Source organism: Aotus nancymaae, unplaced genomic scaffold, assembly GCF_030222135.1.
Source record: "Aotus nancymaae isolate 86718 unplaced genomic scaffold, 86718_ANA_hifiasm-v0.15.2.pri h1tg000062l, whole genome shotgun sequence".
In the NCBI taxonomy this organism is placed as follows: domain Eukaryota; kingdom Metazoa; phylum Chordata; class Mammalia; order Primates; family Aotidae; genus Aotus; species Aotus nancymaae.
In genome coordinates, this window is record NW_026988476.1 from 32443127 (window position 1) to 32469318 (window position 26192).

Below are 26192 nucleotides of genomic sequence, written 5' to 3' on the forward strand. Positions count from 1 at the left end.
CCAAAGTGCTGGATTACAAGTGTAAGTCACCACACCTGGCCAATTTTGTGTGTGTGTGTGTGTGTGTGTGTGTGTATGTGTGTGTGTGAGAGAGAGATGGAGCCTCGCTCCGTTGCCCAGGCTGGGGAGCAATAAGTTTGCTTATTGCTAAGTCTGGCTGATAAGATTTCTTTTGGAGGAGCTTTTCACGCCCAGGAGGCGTGATGTCAGCTCACTGCAACCTCTGCCTCCTGGGTTCAAGCGATTCTCCCTGCCTCAGCCTCCCGAGTAGCTGGGATTACAGGTGACCGCCACCATGCCCAGCTTATTTTTGTATATTTAGTAGAGATGGGATTTCACCATGTTGGTCAGGCTGGTCTTGAAGTCCTGACCTCAGGTGATCCACCTGCCTCAGCTTCCCAAAGTGCTGGGATTACAGGCGTGAACCACCGTGCCCGGCCCACACCTGGCCAATTTTTAAAGATCAAGCCTACGAGAAGTGAAAATCTACTCCCCTTTCACTGAAGTAGTTTTAATTCTATATGAAATAAGATTCATTATCTACTAAGAATGTCCTTCCTTAAGATACCTAAAGTTTTTATATTTTCATATCACCTGAAGTGACATGTAAGTAGGCTGAAAATAACTATATAAATAGGTAAAGAAAAAAAGTCTTTTTGAGAAAACAAGTAAGTTCAAATCACTTAATAAGACCCATTAAGTTCTAGGAAAACTATAGAAATTGGTCTGAATACAATGCAGAATGAATTTGGAGTAGTCATGGGAGATTTAGTTTAGATTCAATCTCTAGTCCAAAGACACCAAGAAACCATGTGGTTCCAGGGTCAGCTAAGATGTTTAGATCTATTTCACTCTGTGTTAGGAATACTATTAGTTGCACATGGATATGTAAAACTCATGGATATGTAAAGCTTGTCCTAAGCCCAGCCCAGGAAAAAAACACCTAATTAATGTCCTGGAATAGCTCCTAAAAGGAAGCAGGGTCCTGAGGATCTTTCAGGCTAATCCAAGACAGGTTATTTGGGCTTAGATCTAAACTCTTAGAATAAGCGCAAATCTAAAATGATCTTGGGAAAAAGCATTAGGTTCTCTTGGTGCTATTTTCCTTCAGGAAGTTATCTCATACTTCTGTTTTATTTTAATTATTCTAAAATATATTTAGGCAGATGGCAATTTTCTAGCATATTTTTTAACTGACGTTGAAATCTAAAATTTATAGTAATTCACTTTTCAAAATTTACTTCTTAGTAAATGGACCCAAAAGTGACCATGATAAGAAAAGCAAGTGTGAAATTATATTAAATGTCAAATAACAAGGGAGATGATAACCTATAATCAAAATTGGGCTGGGTATGGTGGCTTCATGCCTATAATCCCAGCACTGAGGGAGGCCAAGGCAGGCAGATCACCTGAGGTCAGGAGTTCAAGACCAGCCTGGCCAAAATGGTGAAACCCCATCTCTACTAAAAATACAAAAAATTAGCCAGGCATGGTGGTGGGCACTTGTAATCCCAGCTTTTTGGGAGACTGAGGTGGGAAAACTGCTTGAACCCGGGAGGCAGAGGTTGCAGTGAGCTGAGATTATGCCACTGCCCTTCAGCCTGGGTGACAGAGCCAGACTCTGTCTCCAAAACAAACAAACAAACAAAACCCAAAAACCCAGTCACCTCGTTATTATATGTAATTTTAAGTACATCAGCCAAAATGAACACAGCAGTGCTATAAAAATAATACTCCGGGCCAGGAGTTCAAGACCAGCCTAGCCAACATGGTAAAACCACATCTCTACTAAAAATACGAAAATTGGACCGGGCATGGTGGCTCATGCCTATAATCCTAGCACTTTGGGAGGCCCAGGCGGGTGGATCACGGGGTCAAGAAATTGAGACCATCCTGGCCAACATGGTGAAACCCCATCTTTGCCAAAAATACAAAAATTAGCTGGGAGTAGTAGCATGCACCTGTAGTCCCAGCTACTTGGGAGGCTAAGGCAGAAGAATCACTTGAACCTAGGAGGCGGAGGCTGCAGTGAGCCAAGATCATGCCACTGCACTCCGGCCTGGTGACAGACCAATACTACTTCTCAAAACAAAACAAACAAACAAACAAATCTAGGCCAGGCACGGTGGCTCAGGCCTGTAATCCCAGCACTTTGGGAGGCCGAGGCGGGTGGATCACTTGAGGTCAGGAGTTCAAGACCAGCCTGACCAACATGGAAAAACCTTGTCTCTACTAAAAATACAACATTAGCCAGGTATGGTGGCACATGCCTGTAATCCCAGCTACTGGGAGGCTGGGATAGGAGATTTGCTTGAACCCTGGAAGCAGAGGTTGCGGTAAGCCTAGATTGCCTCATTGCACTCCAGCCTGGGAAACAAGAGCAAAACTCTGCCTCAAAAAAAAAACAAAACAAAACAAAACAAAAAAAACCCACCAAAAATTAGCTGGGCGTGTTGGTGGCCACCTATAATCCCAGCTACTTGGGAGGTGGAGGTTGCAGTAAGCTGAGATCATGCCACTGCACTCCAGCTTGGGCAAGAGAGCAACACTCTTTCTCAAAAAAAACCAAAAAACAAAAAAACTCCATTGGTCTTCTGAGATTGATGCTAGGGTTAATTTCTACAGTTCTGAGATTAACTCATTTTAGATTCAAGATATAAATGTGTATGTATATGTGGTATAAAAAAAGTGACAATTTTATACATAAAAAATATATATGAGCCAAGCATGGTGGCCTGTGTCTATAATTCCAGCTACTCAAGAGCCTGAAGCAGGAAGATTGCTTGAGCCCAGGAGTTTGAGACCAGCCTGGGCAACATAGCAAGACCCTGCCTCAAAAAAAAAAAATAAATAAAAAATAACCAACAACAATAATAAACATATATATGAATCACCAGACAGGAGAATTTTTCTTAAAAAGATTCTGAGCAATTACAATAAACTGTGCATAAACTATTCTCATATATTTCCATAGGACTTTAAATTTCATAAGATATTCCCCAAATCATTTTTTACAAACCTCATTTCATAGCTTCTTTATATTTTAATAGGGTACTATTATCATTTTATTATTATTATTATTATTATTTTAGAGACAGAGTCTTGCTGTCACCCTGGCTAGAGTGCAGTGGTACAATCACAGCTCACTGCAGCCTGCAACTCCTGGGCTCAAGCAATCCATCCACCTCAGCCTCCCAAGTAGCTGAGACTACAGGAACGCAGCACCATATCCAGCTAATTAAAAAAATTTTTTTTACAGATAGGGTCTCACAATGTTGCCCAGGCTGGTCTTGAATTCCTGCGCTCAAGACATGCTCCTGACTAAAGCTTCCAAAGTGCTGGGATTACAGGTATGAGCCACTGTGCCTATTCAGAATACTATTACTAACACAAATTCACAAATGAAGAAAAACACAGCCAAGAAGTCACAGATAGGACTTCAGGATTTTTAAAGTTGTGCACAGCACAGTACAGCCTACTGACAAGCACTACACACTCAAATAAAGTCTGGGAAACTAAGTCTGCAATAACATTATCTGACAAAATAAAAGGAGAAAACCAAGGATCAACAGTTGAGTATGGAGAAGAGAAAGCTAATTCCAAGTGAAGCTGCAAAAGCTTCCTTAAACTATGAAGACATAAAAGCAGTTCTCATACTTGGAACACTCTACAAATGAACCAAATAAATAATTTGCCAGTAAGCCATATGCATCTTTTATATCTTTAATTTCCATAATTTACAAACATTTCATTATAACATTAATTCGATCATTTCCTTTCTTCTGTTCTATAATTGTATTATGTACATCTTTTTAAAGAATTAGAAAAGGATCTCAATATTTTCCATTTCTTTCATAGTTTCTTAGTTCTATTAATGCCTAGTACTAAGTTTGACTAAAATTAGTGTCAGAGTTAATAGTTCAGGTAAAGCAGCCTCACTATTCTTCAGTCACTCCATGTTTCAAACTAGCCACTAGTGAGAAACAATGAACTGCACACCAACTACCATTTGCATTTTAACTTACAAATTATCCTTTTACTTTTCTCTCATTCAAGGATTCTAATGTTACTAAGATAATAAAAACTTTGTGAAATTCAACATTCATTCCAAATAGCCTATCTTCCAAATGAAAATAATGTTGTATATGAAATTTCTATGTCTCATTTTTATTTGTTGACAAAGACAAATAATTTAGCAGAGATATACATAGTAGAATAATTTATTGGTACCTCATACAGCCTCAGCTATTAAAAAGTTAAATTTTAGCTATTCAAATTCCACCACAGATCTCTTTTGTTTAAAGCAGCTTTATATAATACTTTACAGAAATGTTGAAAATTATATATAAAACTACAACAATTACTGAACCACGATTGTATCTATCAAATTTTAATTTCAATTAAGAAATAGTACACAGCAGTGATAAGAGGCCATATGAAAAGAAATTAGGAACAGGATGGATGACTAGAAGCACCTGGTACTCTCCTCCCTACAAGAAAGGACCAAGGCAACAAACAGCTAATATTTGACTGGAGGGTGAAAGGGAGAGAGCCCTGGAGTCCAGCGGGAGAGTGGAAAGGTGGTGATGTTCAGAAGCCCAAAAACAGCTGGGTGCAGTGGCTCACGCCTGTAATCCTAGCACTTTGGGAGGCCGAGGTGGGTGGATCACCTGAGGTCAAGAGTTCGAGACCAGCCTGGCCAAAATGGTAAAACCCTGTCTCTACTAAAAACAACAACAACAAAACCCCAAAATTAGCCAGGAGTGGTGGTGCGCACCTGTAATCCCAACTACTTGGGAGGCTGAGGCAGGACAATCGCTTAAACCAGAAAGGTGGAGGTTGCAGTGAGCCGAGATCGCACCACTGCACTCCAGCCTGGGCGACAGAGCAAGACTCCATCTCAAAAAAAAAAAAAAAGCCCAGGAAGGCAGCATGGAGGCACCCAGCCTCTGCTCCCCCATTTCTTAAGCCCAGATTGGGCTGGAGTCAGGAGGGACTTTCTGTTGTGGGAAAAAGGTAAGCAGAAGACCCTCATCAGCCCTCAATGCCACTGCAAACACCTACAATTCCTACTACCAGAGAATCCCACAGTCCTTGCAGGCCCAGAGCCCAGTTTGGAGAACTGCCAAAAATTCACACAGCTGCTTTGCTCAAGATTAGGAGAACAAGGTGAGCATTCTCGCCCACCCCTGTGAGCCAAGTTGCCACAGCTTAGTGTCACCCTTACACCAGAGCCACTTCTGGAGTGCACCCTGTTCTGGGGGCCAGAAGCCACTGCACCTCTCGAGCCATTGGGCTTCATCTTCATTCCACCAAGCTCACACAGGTGGCTGGGGCTACAATGCCATGACCCTGACTGCTTGGAGCCTGGGCTCAGGATCAGCTGTGATTCGAGTCCTACACAGCAGGAAAACTAACCCCTGACATTCACACTTCTAGGTAGAAAAACAGTCTGGTAGTCCCGCACAGGGCAGACCCACCCTCAGGTCAGTGTATTTGCCAGCACTCAGGGCCAGCTGGCTCAGGCAGGCTCCTGGCAGATACACCCCCAGGCCAGCTGAGCAGCTGCACACCTGTGCCTTGGACCTGAGAAACAGCCTGTGGAGCCTGCCCCTGGCAGGTATGCCTCCCAGAGGAGCCAAGCAGCCATAAGCCCATGTCCCTGGCCAGAGTAACAGAACTGTGGCCCCAACCCCAGTGAGCCAGACTGCAAACTGGCTGACCCACTTGTATGCACATGCATACGCTGACATGAGAAGCAGCCTGTTGAGACCACACCCAGAGAAACCATGCCAACACTGCCAAAAACTCTCTCACCTTAGGCCACAGGGACACTTGCAAACATCACTAGCATGGGTTACAGCTGAAGAAATTCCATAAGACTAAACTATTGCATCCACCTAACATCAAAGCCAAGGTACCCCACAACTGATACCCCAAGACCCATGTCTTTCCCTATGAAACCTATTCCATAAAATTAGGAGAGTCAACTGTTCCACCAGATGGATAGAAGTTAACATAGGGACACATGAAACATGAAAAAGCAAGGAAACAGGACACCTCCCAAGAAACAATAATTCTCCAGTAACAGACCCCAATCATAAGGAAATATATAAAATCCTATAAAAATAATAATAATTTTAAAGAAACTCAGTGAGATACAAGATAATAAAGATAATTCAATAAAATAAAAACAATTCATGATTTCAATGAAAAATTCAATAGAAATAGATATCATAAAAAAGAAGCAAACAGATCTTAGCACTAAAGTTATTAAATGGGCCAGGTGTGGTGGCTCAGGCCTGTAATCCCAGCACTCTGGGAGGCTGAGGAGGGCAGATCACTTGAGATCAGGAGTTCCAGAGTAGCCTGGCCAACATGGTGAAACCCCATTTCTATTTAAAATATAAAAAATTAGCCAGGTGTAGTAGCTTGTGCCTGTAATCCCAGCTACTCAGGAGGCTGAGGCAGGAGAATCATTTGAACCAGGAGGGAGAGATTGCAATGAGCTGAGATCATGCGACTGCACTCCAGCCTGGGCAACAGAGTCAGACTCCATCTCAAAAAAAAAAAAAAAGAATTCAATGTGAATTAAAAAAAAATACAATTGAGAGCTTCAACAACAGACTAGACCAGGCAGAACTTCTGAACTTGAAGACAAGTCTTCTGAATAACTCAGGCAGACAAAAATAAAATTTTTTAATAAAGTAGATCCTGCAGGATCTACTAGATTTGCTGTATTTTATTTGTTAAGCAAGCAAATAACTAGGAATAAATTTAACCAAAGAAGTGAAAGATCTCTACAAGTAAAACTATAAAACACTGATGAAAGAAATTGAAGAAGACACATAACAAAATGGAAAGATATCCCATGCTCGTGTATTGGAATGATTAATATTGCTAAATTAATAGTGTTTAAATGTCTATAGTACCTGAAGTGCTACAGATTCACTGCAATCCCTATCAAAATACCAATGACATTCTTCGCAGAAATAGAAAAAACAATCTGACCCCATATAGCTAAAGTAATCCTGAGCAAAAATACAAAACAAAAGCTGAAGGTATAACACTAACTAATTTCAAATTATACTGCAAAGCTATAGTAACCAAAACAGCATGGTACTGGCATAAAAATAGACACATAGACCAACAGAAAAGAACAGAGAATCCAGATATAAATCCATTTATCTACAGATTTTTGACAGGCACCACAGCATTCATTGGGGAAAGAACAGTCTCTTCAATAAATGATGCTGGAAAAACTAGATATGCACATGCAGAACAATGAAACTAGATCCCATCTCTCACCCTATATAAAAATCAGCTCAAAATAGACTGAAGACCTAAATGCAAGGCCCAAAACTATGAAACTACTAGAAGAAACATAGGGTAAATGTTTCAGAACATTGGTCTCGGAAAATACTTTATGAATGACACTTCAAAAGCACAGACAACAAAAGCAAAAATAAATGGGATTATATCAAGCTAGAAACCTGCTTCACAGTAAACAGTCAATAGAGTGAAAAGATAACCTACAGAATGGAAGAGAACATCTGCAAACTACTCATCTGACAGGGGATTAATATCCAGAGTATATAAGGAACTCAAACATCTCAACAGCCAAAAAAAAAAAAAAAAGAAAAAAGAAAAAAATGTCATTAGAAAATGGGCAAATGGTTGAAACAGACATTTCTCAAAAGAAGATATACAAATGGCCAACAAATCCATGAAAAAAATGCTCAATATCACTAGTCATCAGGGAAATGCAAATCAAAACCACAATGAGATATTATATCACCCCAGTAAAAATGGCTATCATCAAAAAGACAATAAATAACAAATGCTGGCAAGGATGCAGAGAAAAGGGAACTCTCAAATACAGCGTTGGTGGGTGATATGGTTTGGCTATGTCCCTACCCAAATCTCATCTTGAATTCTCACGTACTGTGGGAGGGACCCAGTGGGAGGTAACTGAATCATAGGGGCAGGTGTTTCTCATGCTATTCTCTTGATAGTGAGTAAGTCTCACAAGATCTGATGGTTATTATAAGGGGGAGTTTTCCTGCACAAGCTCTTTGCCTGCCACCATCGACATTAAGATGTGACTTGCTCCTCCTTGCCTTTCCACCATGATTGTGAGGCCTCCCCAGCCATGTGGAACTGTAAGTCCAATTAAACCTCTTTCTTTTGTAAATTGCCCAGTCTCAGGTATGTCTTTATCAGCAGCGTAAAAACAGATTAATACAGTGGGAATCTATAGTTACTATGGAGAACAGTATGTAGGTTCCTCAAAAAACTACAAATAGAACTACCATACAATTCAGCAATCCCACTACTGGGAAAATCAGTATATTGAAGAGATACCTGCACACCCATGTTTACTGCAGCACTGTTCACAATAGCCAAAATATGTAATCAACCCAAGTGTACAACAACAGATGAGTGGATCAAGAAAATGTGGTATATCGGCCGGGCCCGATGGCTCACGCCTGTAATCCCAGCACTTTGATAGGCCAAGGCAAGTGGATCACCTGAGGTGAGGGGTTAGAGACAAGCCTGGCCAACATGGCAAAATCCTATCTCTACTAAAAATACAAAAATTAGCCAGGCATGGTGGCACGTGCCTGTAGTCCCAGCTACTCGAGGGTGAGGCAGGAGATCTGCTTGAACCCGGGAAGTGATGGTTGCAGTGCGCCAAGATTGCCGCCACTGCACTCCACTCTGGGTGACAGAGCGAGACTTTGTCTCAAAAAAACAAAAAAGAAAAAGAAAAAGAAAAGAAAAGAAAATGTGGTATATATAAACAATGGAATCCTATTCAGACATAAAAAAACAAAATCCTGTCATTCATGGCAACATGGATGGAACTGGAGGCTGTTATGTTAAATAAGTCAGGCAAAGGAAGACAAATACCACGTTCTAATATGAGGAAGCTAAAAAAATTTAGTTTGCTTAAGTAAAAAGTAGAAGAAAGGTTATTAGAGGCTGGGATGAGTAGAGGGAATGGGGAGATAGGAAAGATTTGTTAAATAAAAAAATTATAGCTAGACAGAACAAATAACTTCTAGTGTTCCATAGTACTATATGATGATTACTGCTAACAATTATATATATATATATATATATATATATATATATATATATATATAAAATGTTCATTATTATTATTTTTGAGACAGAGTCTCACCCTGTCGCCCAGGCTGGAGTGCAGTGGAGCGACCTCTGCTCACTGCAACCTCTGCCTCCCGGGTTCAAGCAATTCTCCTGCCTCAGCCTCCTGAGTAGTTGGGATTACAGGTATGCCCCACCACACCCAGCTAATTTTTGTATTTTTAGTGATGCATGCCAGGAAAAGCCACATGGAACTGCTTTTTCAAATAAAGTTTACCACTGCAATGTCTCTCAAATCTTCACTGAGATTTTCACAGTTTAGGCCCTCATCATATCTGTCAGAACTAGCACCAAACCCTCCTCACAGCCCATTCTCCCCTACCTTGCTGCCAAAGAGCACATTACTCCACTGCCTCAATGGTGGCAGTTTCTTGTCCCACAGCCCACATATCTCTCAGCATGGCAAGCAAAGCCCTTTATAACTTTACCTTTTAAAGCTTGTCTTCAGCCTCTTTCTTTTGTCTAACATTTCTGGATCTTTTTTTTTTTTTTTTTTTTTTTTTTGAGACGGAGTTTCGCTCTTGTTACCCAGGCTGGAGTGCAATGGCGCGATCTCGGCTCACCACAACCTCCGCCTCCTGGGTTCAGGCAATTCTCCTGCCTCAGCCTCCCGAGTAGCTGGGATTACAGGCACGCGCCACCATGCCCAGCTAATTTTTTGTATTTTTAGTAGAGACGGGGTTTCACCATGTTGACCAGGATGGTCTCGATCTCTTGACCTCGTGATCCACCCGCCTCGGCCTCCCAAAGTGCTGGGATTACAGGCGTGAGCCACCGCGCCCGGCCCTGGATCATTTATTTAAATACATTGATGTCTGGTGCTGCAGGCCTCTGGGCCTTTGCACATTCTCTTCTTTGTCTGACACTCTCACAACACCCTCCCACAAACTTAATCCTTATTCAAACTCCACTTATTTTTTAAGCATTCCTTAACCTTGCCAGAAAGATTTTTAATTTTTCTTCCTCTATAATTATGAAGATAATGCATCTTTACCATGGTAAAAAAAATTAGAAAATAAAGAAAAGTTGAAAAAATAAAGATATCCAAAATTCTACTCCTTAGTCCTAGGCAGATATGTCTGTGTCCTCATTTCTGTAAAGAGCCCATTACAATCACTTGAGGTTGTTTAAGGTAACGGTTTAGTTGTAAGTTTTCATTGCCAACCTGAGAGGTTGGTGCCAACTTGTTATCCCTGAATTATAACATAAAGCATGGAGCTTAGCAGATACTTCACTGGTAGGAAGAAATGAACATAATTAAGGCAATGCAAGTAACTCCTAATTTAAATTTTATTACTGCTGGTATTGGTAGTCCTGTAAATACAGTCAGAGGAATTCTCTCAATAGATGTTGGCTAACAGATTATTAAAAATTCTGCTACTCTTTTTCTTTTGGTCCTGCTCCTTCTTTGTGCATTATTTTAAACCCCCTTTCCTCTTCTTGATCTCTAAGAAACAAGTCAATTAGGAAAGTCCTTCAGTATATTCAGCATTGGCAATGCCCTGTTGTGAAGGACAGAAGACTGGCATAAGGCGCAATTCCTGGCATGAGGGACGAACACCAAGTCTAGTCTACCAGCGTCTGACTCTTCATGGATTGTTTCCTGAGGCTTAGTGCTCTCAGTACAAAAAGAGATAATAATATTCTCTCTGCTTGTTCTATGGAGTTGCTGTTAAGATCAAAGAGGGAAGTATTCTGTAAAATATAAATGTAAGGTAATATGGTAGACAGCATCTAAAATGGTTCCCAATGACCTAGAGGTGTCTCCTGGTATTCACACCCTTGTATAGACCCTTATCCACCGTACAGGGTTGGTCTGTGTGAGCAGTAGAATATGGCAGAAGTGATGGTATGCCCCTTCTGAGACAGATTAGAAAAGACTGTGGCTTCCATCTTGGTGGGGATGCATTGTCTTTACCTCTCTTCCCCCAACTCTCTTTCTCACCTCACTCACTGGGAAAGCTAGATGTCATGTCAACTATGGAGAGGCCCAAATAGCGAGCAACTAGAGCCTCTGGCCAGCAGCCAGTAAGGAACTGAGGCCTGCCAACAATCATGTGAGTGAGGTTGGAAGTGGACCTTCCCTTTCCAGCCAAACTTTTAAGTTGATTTTAACCCTGGCTAAGAGCTTGACAACCTCCTCATGAGAGACCAGGCATGAGCTAGAACCACTGAACTAAAGCCACTCCTGCATTTCTAGCTCTAAGAAATTGTGCAAAATAATGACTGTTGTTTAAAGATACTAAATTTGGGGTACTTTGTTACACAGCAATAGCACTGGATAACATATGGGTGATGTCACTAGTGCCCAGCCACATTTATACCATTTCTAAAGGTAATATTAAAATGAAGCACTGGCTGGGCATGGTGGCTCATGTCTGTAATCCCAGGACTTTGGGAGGCTGAGGCAGGAGAACTACTTGACCCCAGCAGTTTGAGACCAGTCTGGGCAACACAGTGGGATCCCGTCTTACAAAAGATTAAAAAATTAGTCAGGTTCAGTAGCTCACACCTGTAATCCCAGGACTTTGGGAGGCCAATATGGGAGGACCACTTGAACACAGGAATTTGAAACCACCCTGGACAACATGACAAAACCCTGTCTCTACAAAATAACAACAACAACAACAAAATTAGCTGAGTGTGGTGACTCATGCCTGTAGTCCTAGCTACTTGGGAGGCTGGCATGGGAGGGTCACTTGAGCCCAGGAGCTCGAAGTTACAGTGAGGTATGATAGTTCCACTGTGCTACAGCCCGGGTGACTTAGCAAGACCCTACCTCTAAAATAATGACAAAAAACTTAGAAATAAGCACACAATTGGTGCAGCTGATATTTCATTAGAGACTTTCAGTTAATACAAAAAAAAATCTGGGTGTGGTGGCAGGTGCCTATAATCCCAGCTACATGGGAGGCTGAGGCAGGAGAATCACTTGAACCTAGAAGGCGGAGGTTGCAGTGAGCCACAATCATGCCACTGCACTCCAACCTGGGTGACAGAGTGAGACTCCATCTCAAAAATAAATAAATAAAAAGAAAAATAGTTCAAAAATATCTAAAAATAAGGTCAAACATCACATATGTGAAACAAGCCTATCAACAACTTGTCAGAGAAAACATTGCAGCAGTGTAAGAGAACCATGAGCACAATCTTTGTGAATAGGACAGCATCGAGACAGGGCAAAAAAATACTAAGAGAAATAGAGCAAAGGCTTTAGAAAGCCTCCATTAAGGAAGGCACACCAGAATGCTGTTGGAAAGATGCCAGAGCAAAAGTTAGTACACAACATAATAGAGCTGAAGAAGGTGAACGTGGGAAGAAAGAGAGGATGGATGGAAAGAGGAAAGGTGGGGTGGGAAAAAGGATGGAGCAGGGAGGGAAGGACTTAGTAGTTACCTACCTCTAGCCCACATGATACCTTTGTACAATTTGGAAAAGAATGCCCTTTCAAAAGGAAACAGCCCTGTGCCAAGATGCATAGTCTGGAAAGCAAAGTCTGGGCTAGACTTCAGCCGCAATTTGTCTCCCGGCTAAATCCCTTTATGCCGCAAACAACCTGCCTAACTATACAAAGCAGTCCCGGGAAAGAGGAAAAGACCTACTAACTAACTCTGATTGGTGAAGAGGCAGGCAGGCCTTTATTTCCCTATTTTGGAGCACAGGCAATTTTCTCAGAACAGTACACAAAATAAATTTTCATTGGTATTTTTTCCCACTGTTTTGCACCTGATGTGGAATTGTGTTCCAATAGAAAACATTTCAGTTTGGGGAACAATGCTGTTTCCGGTGAGTTGGCAGGGACTGCTAGATGATTATGGAATTTAAGAAAACCTGGTAGCTCTCATCACATAAGGAGAGATGTACTTGTGGGTACCTAAGATTTGTGTTCACAATTCCTTATTTAGCCTGGGGCTTTTCAGGGCTTTGCTTGACCATCTGTGGCTTTTCTGGAGCTCCCCCTCACACAGTCACTGGGGGCATCACTGCTTACTGGTAACAGGGTAACAGGCTTCTCCAGCTGAATGCCCAAAACTGAAAATAAACAATAGTGGTTCCTCAAAAGTTTCTTTTGCAGAAGACCTGTATCATAAATGCCGCCTCTACCTGCTTGTTAAAATGAGGATTCCTGAGCAGGCTCTTCCCCAGACCTACTAAAACAAAAGTTCTGGAAGTGAGCCTGGGACTCTGCATTTTGAACAGTGGCCATCAATGTTCGAAAATGACTGTTTAACAGACATTTAAAATATGAGAAATTCCTGGGTGGATGCTATGAAACAGAAAGGGAATTAAAAGTCTCAGGACCAGCAACAGAGTACCATGTAAAGAACAAACCATGAATGATTAAATATATGCCTTCCTCCGTAAATGTATAGTAAAAATTGCTAGAAACTTTAAAAAATTGTATTATATATAAACACACATAGATAGCTACTGCTTGTAATCTAATTAAAAATGTTATTAAAAAAGGTTATAATGACATTTTATGTATTATTGAGTTTGATATAATAAAAGAAGGTCTCACTTTTTGAAAAATTTCAGTTGGAGAGTTGACTGTAGAACTTAGTACAAAATCACTCCCTATAACCATTTGCAAAATTTAGGCTTCTACTGAAGAATCTCAGTTGATCAACTGTTAGTCCTTTCTCAATAGCACCTTAAGTGGGAACAGAGAATCATAACAAGAACAAATTTCTTACCGCTGTAAGGGGTCCTTCTGCCTGCGCCTCCATTAGACTTGTGGGTGTCGCTGCGATAAACTGACTAGCAGCTCCAGGCTGGAGTTCCAGTCTATCTGTATATTGTTCTGAAGCAGCAGTGGGAGGACCCTCTGCAGAAAGTGCTAAGACCACACCTGAGGTTTCCTTCTTTAAATGATCATTTTCTGCCCAAGGACCTAATTGGAGCTTTTCATCTTGAGGTGATGCCTCCAAGACTTGAAGCACTTCAGGCTCCTCATCAGAAGGACTTCCAGTTGTTTTATGTCCTACAACCTCATTTGTCCTAAAATCTTGAAGGTCCTGCTCCTTGTCCACAATCACCCATTCTTTGGAATCAATCTCTTGCTTGCAAGAGCTCAGGTTAACAGCTATAAATCCATTGCTGCCACCACCATCTCCCTGCTCAGGGGTGTTGGCAGAAGCAGGCTTGGAGGCATCTGGAAGATATTCTTCATCATAGTGCCAGATATGGTCAGTACGGGACATAGCAGGAACACAAGGCTTATGAAGCAGAGCAGGGAGAATAGATTCTTTTCCTGCACTGGTATCTTTCTGCATTTTCTCCAGGCTTAAGGAAATAGAAAGAAGTTACTCAATTGTCCTAAGGAAACATTCATTATATAATACATAAGCTCTATAGGGAACTATATTGACACAAAGATGAGAGGAAATAAAGGTGGATAAAGCATAAGGAAAGTTTCACAGCATTGATAATGTTCTTCTCCACCTGCCATATCCTGCTTTGGAAGATGGAGCTCAGTTCTTTCCTCACCAAGGCCCTTTTTAGTTCCCTTCTTTTGTCAGACCAACATTTTACTGAACTAAGCTTTTATCCCTACTGTACTTTGATATTTATTCTCAATCTGAGCCACAATTCAAAATGTTTAAACCAATGCCCCATTCATCCTTTTGATCATGTCGTTATGTAGATATGTGCTTACATAACATAGCTATGAATGATTACCATGTGAGGAAGAACACACATATGTGAAGGATTGTTTAAAATGGAAGCTAGATTGGAGTAGGCCAGAAGTGACTGAATTGTCTTGGTACATAGTAATTATCATGTTAGTCAAATTCATGGTCCCTCTAACCTAGTATTTTACTACCAATAGTAACCACCAGAGATGTACCATTGAAGGGTGTGACTACTACTAAAGGAAATCAGGTCTTAATACTGTGAATACTGTTGAAGTCTTCTGTAATTCATAGATATGTCCCAAACTTTTTTCATTTCTGTCTTCTGTTACCAAAATTTGTCATAGGGATAATGTGCCTCAGAGTCATGCACTACAGTCTTTACCTATGTATAGATCTCTAAAGTTTCACCTTCCTTTCTGTCTAGGTAGATTGTGAACTCTTGAAGGCAAGCATGATATACTTATTGGTATCTATTTTCCTACAGCATCTTACTCCTAGAAGGTCTCCACTAAAGTGAATTGAATTGCCTGTCCCTTGTGTATAAATTACTTTTTCCCCTCCTTCATGTATTCCCCTCATCTCTGCCTAATGCCATCTTTATCATGCCCTCTCCAATACTACACTATTGTTTGGAAGAGATTACTTTCCAAACAATAATACTGTAAAAATGTTAATTTAACTTGTACCTAGTGTTAGGAAGTTATCAGCTCCTACTGGTCAGCTTCCAAAGCCAAAGATTATGCTATGGAATTTATAATAATTAAGAATCAGAATAATATTTAAAAACATCGGTTAAAATTAGAGCTTTATAGAATCAGTGTTACCAAATGCAAGAATTTCTTATTTGAAAGACTTTATATAACAGAAATATACCGTAACAACAACAATAATAATGGTACCTCAGAAGCTTTAAAAAGAAAGAAAAACTATTTTATACCAGGTCTCAAGGAACTTGTCAGTGTCTGGCTTTGGCTCCAGGGTCAGACATTTTTCCAGCTCAAAGCTGTGGATGGAACGTAACTTTCGCACCAATGGAATATCTCTGTCTGGCTGAGTAATCTCTGAGCGGACACGAATTGGTGACCCAAGGCTCGGAGCATTAAGAAGACCATTTGCTTGGCCATGGCTGTTCTCCGCTTCAGTAGCAGCCTATCCAAAATAGAAAATAAAATCATGAAAAACATTCTAGGCAATACACATGAGAGGAGTCATTGAAGCCTTTCAAACTAATATAAATAAATGATTAGATGTGTTTTCAGACGATTAGGACATTTTGACTAGTTTACTTCATTACATTCTTATCTATTAACTCTTAATTAAATGTGTTTTCTTAATTTATACTCAGTTTTAGTATTATTTTAGTCTTTAAAAATATTTTTGGCACAAAGATAAACAGTCTAAAAATGTTTAACAGACTTGGCTTTTTGAATTGTCTGACTTGATGCTTGTGGGACCCCATTCCACTAACCTAAAACTGAAACCTGGAAAGGATGTTCTCTTTTAGAGACGTAAGAGGTCTCACAAGTTAGGAGAGGCCACCAAGCCTGAGTCGCTACACCCATTTTCTCATTCCTCCTCTAAAACAAAACGAAAAGCCTGGGGCCAGACTACTAGGAGCTAAGGCAGCACAGGGAGTGGAACTGTTTAAAGACAGGTGCCTATGGAACACAATTATCAGGGCAATTAAGCTTTATAGCAGAAGTATGGTGACAGAGGGAAGTCTGGGACATCTATTCTGATTAGAGACCCTTAAGAGGATCCCCAATTGGGTCAAATAGGTGATACACTCTGGGTAGCAGCAGAAACACAAGCCAGTCTTCTTTGAAGGAAGGTTTCCCCAAATCCCAGTTTAAGTCTACAGAACTCCCAGCAATGATTTCAATTATTAATTAACTTAAAAAAAAGAGAATCAACACATGAAAAAGCATGCTACCATGACTGACACAACAGAAATAATAATCAAAACGAAGAAAAACATTTAAAACTCCCAAAGATTTCAGATATTGAACTGGTTTCAATACAAAATATAGACCAGCTATGCATAAATGTTTAAATAAATAAAGGCCATTATAACAAAGATCAACAAAGGGTTATTTGGATGATTAACTTAATATTAAAAATTCAATTAACAAGTTAAACAGCAAGTTAACAAAAAAAAAAAGTTGAAATTATTAATCAGTGAAGTGGAAGACATAGCCAAAGAAATTACCTAGAATAAAAAAGAATAAAATTATGAAAAAAGATAGAGATATGATGGATACAATAAAAAGGCATAATATATCTAGAGTCCTAGAAAGAGATAATAGAAAGAATGAAGAAGTAGTAACATTTAGATAGAGAATGGCTGTTATTTCCCAGAACTTATACAAAAATATGAATAAAAATGTTCAAGGAACATGAGATATCCCAAGCAAGATAAAAAAGAAATATTGCCTAGAAACATCATAGTTAAAATGCAGAACACCACAGACAAAAACAAGAACTAAAATGTAGCTGGGTAGGAAAGATGAAGGTGGGGGAACTGATCACTTTAAAAGAAACAAAATAATTAGAATGACAGTTTCTGAACACCAATGACTGAAGCCTGAGGAAAAATAACTATCAATCAAAAACTTTATATTTGGACCAGGCTTGGTGGTTCGCGCTGGTAATCCCAGCACTTTGGGAGGCCAAGGTGGGTGAATCACTTGAGGCCAGGAGTTCAAGACCAGCCTGGCCAACATGGTGAAACCCCATCTCTACTAAGAAAAAAAAAAAAAAAGCCAGGCATGGTAGCATGTGCCTGTGGGCCCAGCTACTCAGGAGGCTGAGGCAGGAGAATAGCTTGAACCCAGGAGGTGGAGGTTGAAGTGAGTTGAGATCACACCACTGCAACAGAGCAAAACCCTGTCTCAAAAAACAAACAAACAAACATCAACAACAAAAAAACCTTTATATTCGGCATAAACTATCTTGAAAGAATGAAGCTAAAATAAATACATTTACAGATAAGTAAATACATTTATAGAAAGAATCCTCTACCAAAAGACCTGAAGTAAAGGAACCTCTAAAGGAAATATTTCAGGAAGAAAGATGAGCCAAGGACTTTCAGAAATGAAATAAAATGGTAAACATCTTTGAAAGTCCATGTAAACACTTGTATAAAAGAACAACATTAATAATGTAATCCAAGGCTGGGCCCCATGGCACATGCCTGTAACCCCAGCACTTTGGGAGACCAAGGCAAGCAGATCACCTCAGGTCAGAGGTTTGAGATCATCCTGGCCAGTGTGGCAAAAGCCCATCTTTACTAAAAACACAAAAATTAGCCAGGTATGGTGGTAGGTGCCTGTAATTTCAGCTACTTGGGAGCCTAGAGCACAAGAATCACTTGATCCCAGGAGGTGGAGGTTGCAGTGAGCCAAGACTGCACCACTGCACTCCAGCCTTGGTGACAGGGTGAGACTCTGACTAAATAAATAATATAATAATAATAATAATAATAATAATAATTCTAAATTTAAATAAATTAAGCTGAGCAATTAAAACATAAAGATGTAAGATTGTCCACTTATATTCCACTTAACAAAATCACAACAGAAGAATACAGGTAAGAAAAAATGGAAAGATAAAGGAGGAAAAAAGATACACCAAAGGAAGAAAAAAGATACCCAAAAGAAAGCTGGCGTAATTGTATTAACAAAATAGGCTTTAATACTAGAAAAATATAGTAGGAATAGAATAGAAATAATCACTATATAAAGAAAAACAAAACTTCTAATCACCTGGCAGATGTAAAAATTCTAAACTTGTATGTACTTAATAACTCATGGATGAAAAAAATCATTATGGCAAAAGTTTTAAAACAGAATGAGAATGAAAATATAACACACCAAAACTTTGCTATACAGTAACTGAGATATTTATTACCTTCTTTCTGCTTGTCTCAGGTTCATTCTGCTGCTTCCTTTTCTAGGTTCCTGAGGTAGGATTTAGACTATTGATGTAAAACCTTATCTTTCCTAATGTAAGCATTTAGTGCTATACATTTCCCTCTCAGCACTGCTTCAGCTGCCTCCCAAACATTTTGATATGTTGTAGTTTCACTTTCATTCAATTCTATGTAAGTTTAAAAACTTTTCCTTTAAGGCTTCCTCTCTGACCCATGGATTATATAGAAATATGCTGTATAATTTCCAAGTGTTTAGAAATTTTCCTGTTGTCTTTATGTCACTGATTACTAGATTAATTCCATTATGGTCAGAGAATATACTATGTGTGATTTCAGTTATTTAAATTTATTAAGGTTTGTTTTGTGGCTCTGCTTTTATGAAATCTAACCTAAGACAGTGGTTACCTCAGTGGGGATAGTGTAGAAGCATAAATATAGAAAGAATACGTTAAAATATTCTAGTTCTTGGGGCAGATGGATTCACACGCTTACATTACTATGCTTTGAAATGATATAAAAACTCTTTTATATATAGTATGAGATTTTAAAAGTATAGTTGTTTTGAATTTCTCTCCTCAATGACCAATAAATTCCTAAAGTTACAAGCTCTATCCATGCACTTTCTCATAAACATACATACAATATTATATATATATATATATATTTTTTTTTTTAATTTTTTTAAATTTTTTTTTTTTTTTTTTGAGATGGAGTTTCACTCTGTCACCCAGGCTGGAGTGCAGTGGCACTATCTTGGCTCACTGCAACCTCTGCCTCTCAGGTTCAAGCGATTCTCCTTCTTCAGCCTCCCAAGTAGCTGGGATTACAGGCATCTACCACCACACCCAGTTAATTTTTATATTTTTAGTAGATACAGGGTTTCACCATGTTGGCCAGGCTGGTCTTGAACTCCTGACTTCCAAAGTGATGGGATTTCAGATGTGAGCCATGGTGCCCAGCCCTCATGCACATATTTTTACTTATACTTCTACTTAAACCACTTTTTCCATAAGGCATGTCTCCAACTCCCACCCCATCTGCATGCATTTTAATTCCTTTTAATGTTTTGCACAATGTTCTGTCTTGTATTATATTTGCTTGTGCAGATACATATCTACCTGAACAGACTGTAAGCTCCTTAAAGGTAAAAGATGCATCTTAAACTGCACAGCACCTATCTTAGTAAATTGTCTTCAATATTTAGCTTAATGCTTTATCCAGATGTTCTAAATGAGAGCTTGTAATATATAGCACTATACATTATAAATTCAATAAACTTCACATCACCATTATAACAAATAATGGACTTAGGGTCAAAACTATCTATCGTTCAAATTTCACTGAGATTAAATAGTAAAAGATAGAAACTAAAATAACTAAGATCTTCTATGTCAAGTGCCATTTCATTCTCTCACATATACAGATATCCATATGGGCTGACAACTGAGAATGTCACTAGTGATTTTTTTGCGATAAGAACAGTTTGTTCCTGGTGCCAGAAAGCCAGCCACAGCTGATACTACAAAAATCTGACACTGACTCTCTACTTTTCACTACTCATTCCTGATTACTATTGGTCCAGACCATGCTTTATCAACAGCCAGATCACATGGTGGCACATCACATCTATGCAGAGAACGTTTTGCAAATGACTCCCATGACTGAAGATATATACCTACTATGGTCTGAATGTTTGTGTCCCCCAAAAATTGACATGCTGAAATCCTAACTCCCAATGTGAGGGTATTTGGAGGTAGGCCCCTTGGGAGGTAATTAGGTCAAGAAGGCAGAGCCCTCATGAATGAGAGTAGTGTCCTTACAAAAGTGGCCCAACAGAGACCCCTTTCCCCATCTACCATATGAGGACTCAGCAAGGAGGAACTACAAAACAGCCCTCAGCAGACACCAAATCTGCCTAGCCTTCCTTCTTGGACTTCCCAGCATTCTGAACTGTAAGAAATACATTTCTGTTGTTTATAAGGTATCATACCTTACAAATTCCAAGCTTTATCTTGTTTTTGTTGGCATCCATCTCTTCCCAAACATCCTTCTCCTGGGGACGAGGCTGTCCCAGAGATCCAGGCAATTTATCTGGTGACACACCAACAGGGATGCCATTTTCTCCATCACTAAGCTGTTCATCTGGAAATACCTCATCTGTATTTTCTCGAAGCAAGTCTCCTGGGATAGGAGTGGCATTGGCAATTCTAAATATAAAGGGAGGGGAAAAAAAGGGCAGAACTTTAAAAGATCAGAATCAAAAATCACTATGAGACTATCTTATATCATTTTGTTTCTTCATTGAAATAAAGCCCACACATAATTAAGAAAGTTTAAAAAAAAAAAAAAACCCTTAAAAACTTTGGTTGGCTGGGCACAGTGGCTCACGTCTGTAATCTCAGCACTTGGAAGGCAGAGGTGGGTGGATCATCTGAGGTCAGGAGTTCGAGACCAGCCTAGCCAATGTGGCAAAACCCCATCTCTACTAAAAATATAAAAATTAGCCGGGCATGGTGGTGGGTGCCTGTAATCCCAGCTACTTGGGAGGCTGAGGCAGGAGAATCGCTTGAACCCAGGAGGCAGAGGTTGCAGTGAGCTGAGATTGCACCACTGCACTCCAGCCTAGGCAACAGAGCAAGACTCTGGCTCAAAAAAAAAAAAAAAAAAAAGAAAGAAAAGGAAATTTAGGTCACATCAATCCTTCAAAATAAAACTTCAAAATTTTAATCAATTAGAATTTCCAAGCTGATTTAAAAATACAAATTCTAAAACAATAACACACTAATTTGATAATCACTTTAAAAGAAACATTTCATCAATTTCCCAGAAGTTTTTGTCAATGATAACAACATTTTCTAATCTTTACCCATTTGTGTTAGAGAATTTATTTTTTTGGAATCAGTGTTTCACTCCTGTCACCCAGGCCGGAGTGCAGTGGCGTGATCTAGGCTCACTGAAACGTCTGCCTCCTGGGTTCAAGCAATTCTCCTGCCTCAGCCTCCTGAATAGCTGGGATTACAGGTACCTGCCACCATAACCGGCTAATTTTTCGTATTTTGAGTACAGACGGGTTTTTGACATGTTGGGCAGGCTGGTCTCGAACTCCTGACCTCAGATGATTTGCCCGCCTTGGCCTCCCAAAGTGCTGGGATTATAAGTGTAAGCCACTATGCCCATTCTGTTATAGAACAGGAAAATATTAAGTGCTGTTGAACTTAAAATAAAATATACAGATGTATCTCCAAATGTAACATTTCATTTGGGAAGCAAGAATTACAATTTGGGGCACACACAGACTGGGTGGGTCTCTGGTATGCCTGAAGACTAAAGAAGAGGTTGCGGGTTTTATTTTATTTTATTTTATTTTATTTTATTGCATTTTAGGTTTTGGGGTACATGTGAAGAACATGCAAGATTGTTGCATAGGTGCATACGTGGCAGTGTGATTTGCTGCCTTCCTCCCCTTCACCTATATGTGGCATTTCTCCCCATGCTATCTCTCCCCAACTCCCCACCCCCTGCTGTCCCTCCCCTATTTCCCCCCAACAGACCCCAGTGTGTAGTGCTCCCCTCCCTGTGTCCATGTGTTCTCATTGTTCAACACCCGCCTATGAGTGAGAACATGCGGTGTTTGATTTTGTGTTCTTGTGTCAGTTTGCTGAGAATGTTGGTTTCCAGGTTCATCCATGTCCCTACAAAGGACACGAACTCATCGTTTTTGATGGCTGCATAATATTCCATGGTGTATATGTGCCACATTTTCCCTGTCCAGTCTATCATCGATGGGCATTTGGGTTGGTTCCAGGTCTTTGCTATTGTAAACTGTGCTGCAATGAACATTCGTGTGCATGTGTCCTTATAGTAGAACGATTTATAATCCTTAGGATATATACCCAGTAATGGGATTGCTGGGTCAAATGGAATTTCTATGTCTAGGTCCTTGAGGAATCGCCACACTGTCTTCCACAATGGTTGAACTAATTTACACTCCCACCAACAGTGTAAAAGTGTTCCTATTTCTCCACATCCTCTCCAGCATCTGTTGTCTCCAGATTTTTTAATGATTGCCATTCTAACTGGCGTGAGATGGTATCTCAATGTAGTTTTGATTTGCATTTCTCTAATGACCAGTGATGATGAGCATTTTTTCATATGTTTGTTGGACTCACGTATGTCTTCTTTTGTAAAGTATCTGTTCATCTCCCTTGCCCACTTTTGAATGGGCTTGTTTGTTTTTTTCTTGTAAATCTGTTTTAGTTTGTTGTAAATTCTGGATATCAGCCCTTTGTCAGATGGGTAAGCTGCAAAAATTTTTTCCCATTCTGTTGGTTGCCGATTCACTCTAATGACTGTTTCTTTTGCTGTGCAGAAGCTGTGGAGTTTGATTAGGTCCCATTTGTCTATTTTGGCTTTTGTTGCCAATGCTTTTGGTGTTTTGGTCATGAAGGTTTTATTAGATAAATGTTACGTACTGTTTTGAAAGAAAGCTCATTGGCACTAGAGAAGCTTTCGAGAGCTGGCAGGCTCTGACTGGTGAGTGATGGGGTATGCAAATTTAGTCTTAGAGTCACAGCAGGCCATTTCAGCAGCTGGGCTTGTAAGAAATTAAATTCTTGGAGCAGGTGCTATGTGCCCCAAGTGCTTCCCCCCTCCTCCCACCTCTTGATTGATTTAGTTGAGTATGACAAGAATGACCTAATTTGTATAATCAACTTTCACAGTGCCATAATGAAATAAACAGGTGTCAGATCAATCAGCTATTTTTTTTAAGTGTGAAATGTGTATTACTTTTTCACTTGCAGACTTTTTTTTTTTTTTTGAGACTGAGTCATGCTCTGTCTCCCAGGCTGGAGTGCAGTGACACAATCTCAGCTCACTGCAACCTCTGCCTCCTGGGTTCAAGTGATTCTACTGCCTCAGCCTCCCAAGGAGCTGCAATTACAGGCATGCACCACCATGCCCAGCTAATTTTTTTGTATTTTTAGTAGAGATGGGGTTTTGCCACATTGGCCAGGCTGGTCTTGAACTCCTGGCCTCAAGTGATCCATCCGCCTGGACCTCCAAGTGCTGAGATTACAGGTGTGAGCTACCATGTCCACCCACCTGCAGACTTTTTACTAAGCACCTACTACAAGCAAGGCCTTAGCAACACAAAATTAATTTACAAATAATTTTGGGGATTATTTCAGAAGGTTCACCTTTTTGTTCTAATACCTATCTTTGGACATAAATCTTTTTAAATGCTCTAGTTCTGTATTTTTTTGTTTTCTGCTGATTTTTTTTTTTTTTTTAGATTTCGAATTTTTGATTTTCAGATTTGGGATGCTCAACCTGTATACCATTTTTGCCTGTTAATTACCTTCTTCAAGTTCTCCCTTCTCCTTTCCTCCTCTTTCACATGACTTCCCCTTCGCCTGTAATCCCAGGACTTTGAGAGGCCAAGGTAGGCAGATTACTTGAGGTCAGGAGTTTGAGACCAGCATAGTGAAACCCAGTCTCTACTAAAAATACAAAATTAGCCTGGTATGGTGGCAAAGGCCTGTAATACCAGCTACTTGGGAGGCTAAGGCAGGAGAATCACTTGAACCCAGGAAGAAGAGGTTACAGTGAGCCGAGATCGCACATAGTGAAACCCCATCTCTACTAAAAGTACAAAATTAGCCAGGCATGGCGGCAAAGGCCTTTAATACCAGCTACTTGGGAGGCTAAGGCAGGAGAATCACTTGAACCCAGGAGGTGGAGGTTGCAATGAGCTGACATTGCGCCACTGCACTCCAGCCTGGGCAACAGGAGCAAAACTCTGTGTTAAAAATGAATAAAAAATAAAAGCAATGGATTAGTGGTAAAATGTCCCAATTAACTTAAATTGTATGATAGTTTTTACCTATTTACTATTTGCTTTCTTTTTCTGAGAGACAGGTCCCACTCTATTGCATAGGTTAGAGTGTAGTGGCACAATCATAGCTCACTACAGCCTCTAACTCCTGGGCTCAAGTGATCCTTCTGCCTCAGCATTCTGGGTATTTACTTTTTTTTTTGACCAAAAAGTTTTAAACAACCAAAGCAGGTAAAAAATTAGAAAAATAAAAAAGACAAATCAAAAAACAAAATAAAATAAAGGACAAAAAGAACTATATGTAATACATGTAGAGGAAAAAACATTAACAATAAAAAACTAAGATCACAGAAATAGACCGTAACCTTTTCTTAATATATTATGAAAGTTAAATCTTTAAGAGGAATATGCTACATGCTTTGTTCCCAGTGAATTTTACCACAGTATAGTTAGATATGATTGTGGCACATTCTTTTCAGGGTCTTATATATTATTTGGAAACACAACTAATGCTGCTTCTCATTTTGAAGAAAACCTATGATAAATTTGACATCAACAAGTCACATAAGCCGTAAGCTCCCATTTCACAGTGTAATCAATTAGTACTATCTAAAGCAAGTAATTCCAAAGGTGTACGTAAGAGCAATGTCAATTCAAGGAAATCCATAGGCTCTCTCAGATGTCTTAGCATTCGGTCATCTGAGGGAATCTCGATGAAATAAATTTTTGCAAATATAATGCATCCAGAAAAGACGCCACCAAATGATCTGTTTAGGACATACCCAATTGCAGCAGGGGTCAAGCGAGTGTGCAACTGAGGGGTGGTAGAAGTAGTGGTGGTTGTTAGGGAGCCATCAGTTCCAGTCTTCTCCCAGTCAAAAGGGTCACTCTCAATTACTCCAAAAGTCTTGATGCTTTTGTCAAACACGGATGTAAGAAGCTAAACCACAAAGAAAAAAGCTAGAGTAAGTGAACAGTAAACACAGTCATTTTATTCTGTAAGAGAAAGCTCACCAGATGCACAAAATGATTTTGTAACGTGATTTTCTTTAAAAACTGATGGTTCAAATAGAGAAATCTGAATAAGAACTACATGTGGATGATGATATGAATTAATGTTGATTTTTCTCAGTTGTGTAGAATGTTTCTGTTTTTGAGAGATGCATAATGGAGCCTCATATCTATAACCTACTCTCAGATGGTTTGTTGGATGGTTTGTTTACAGGATGTGTGTCATGTATAAGTGTATATGTTAGTGTGCATTCAGTTGAACCATCCATTTTATCATTTATTTGTCAAAACAAAACAAAAAAAAACAAGGACATTTTTATATGTTTCAACCTAAGAAAGTAGCCAGCATTAACAGTCTAAGTAAGAGGAATACAGAAGTTCATTGTGCTTTTCTCCATTTTTTTAACAGGATTAAAAAATTCTTAAAACACACGTGTGCATGTTTGTGTGTCTCCACAAACTAATTATCAAAAAGTTTCTCTATTAGTTTGATTTATAAATTCTGTATAATTTCATTTTTTGTCTTTAAATTCCTAAAGTTTGATGTGATCTTGAGAAGTATCTCATAAGAGACCTTTATTGTTTCTGTCAGTGGGCACCATTT

General features: G+C 39.6%; 1 protein-coding gene across 5 annotated transcripts in view; it reads right to left on the bottom strand.

The window, feature by feature from the left end:
* TTBK2 (tau tubulin kinase 2) overlaps positions 1–26192 on the bottom strand; it is a 159293-nt gene that overhangs the window by 10830 nt on the left and 122271 nt on the right. For all 5 annotated transcript variants that reach the window (XM_012442310.2, XM_064365958.1, XM_064365957.1 and 2 more), the window contains 4 exons: positions 25360–25517; positions 20732–20948; positions 15748–15959; positions 13869–14457 (listed from right to left, as the gene is read on the bottom strand). In XM_012442310.2, the coding sequence (XP_012297733.1) occupies positions 13869–14457; positions 15748–15959; positions 20732–20948; positions 25360–25517 (1176 nt within the window). The remainder of the gene's footprint in view (positions 1–13868; positions 14458–15747; positions 15960–20731; positions 20949–25359; positions 25518–26192) is intronic.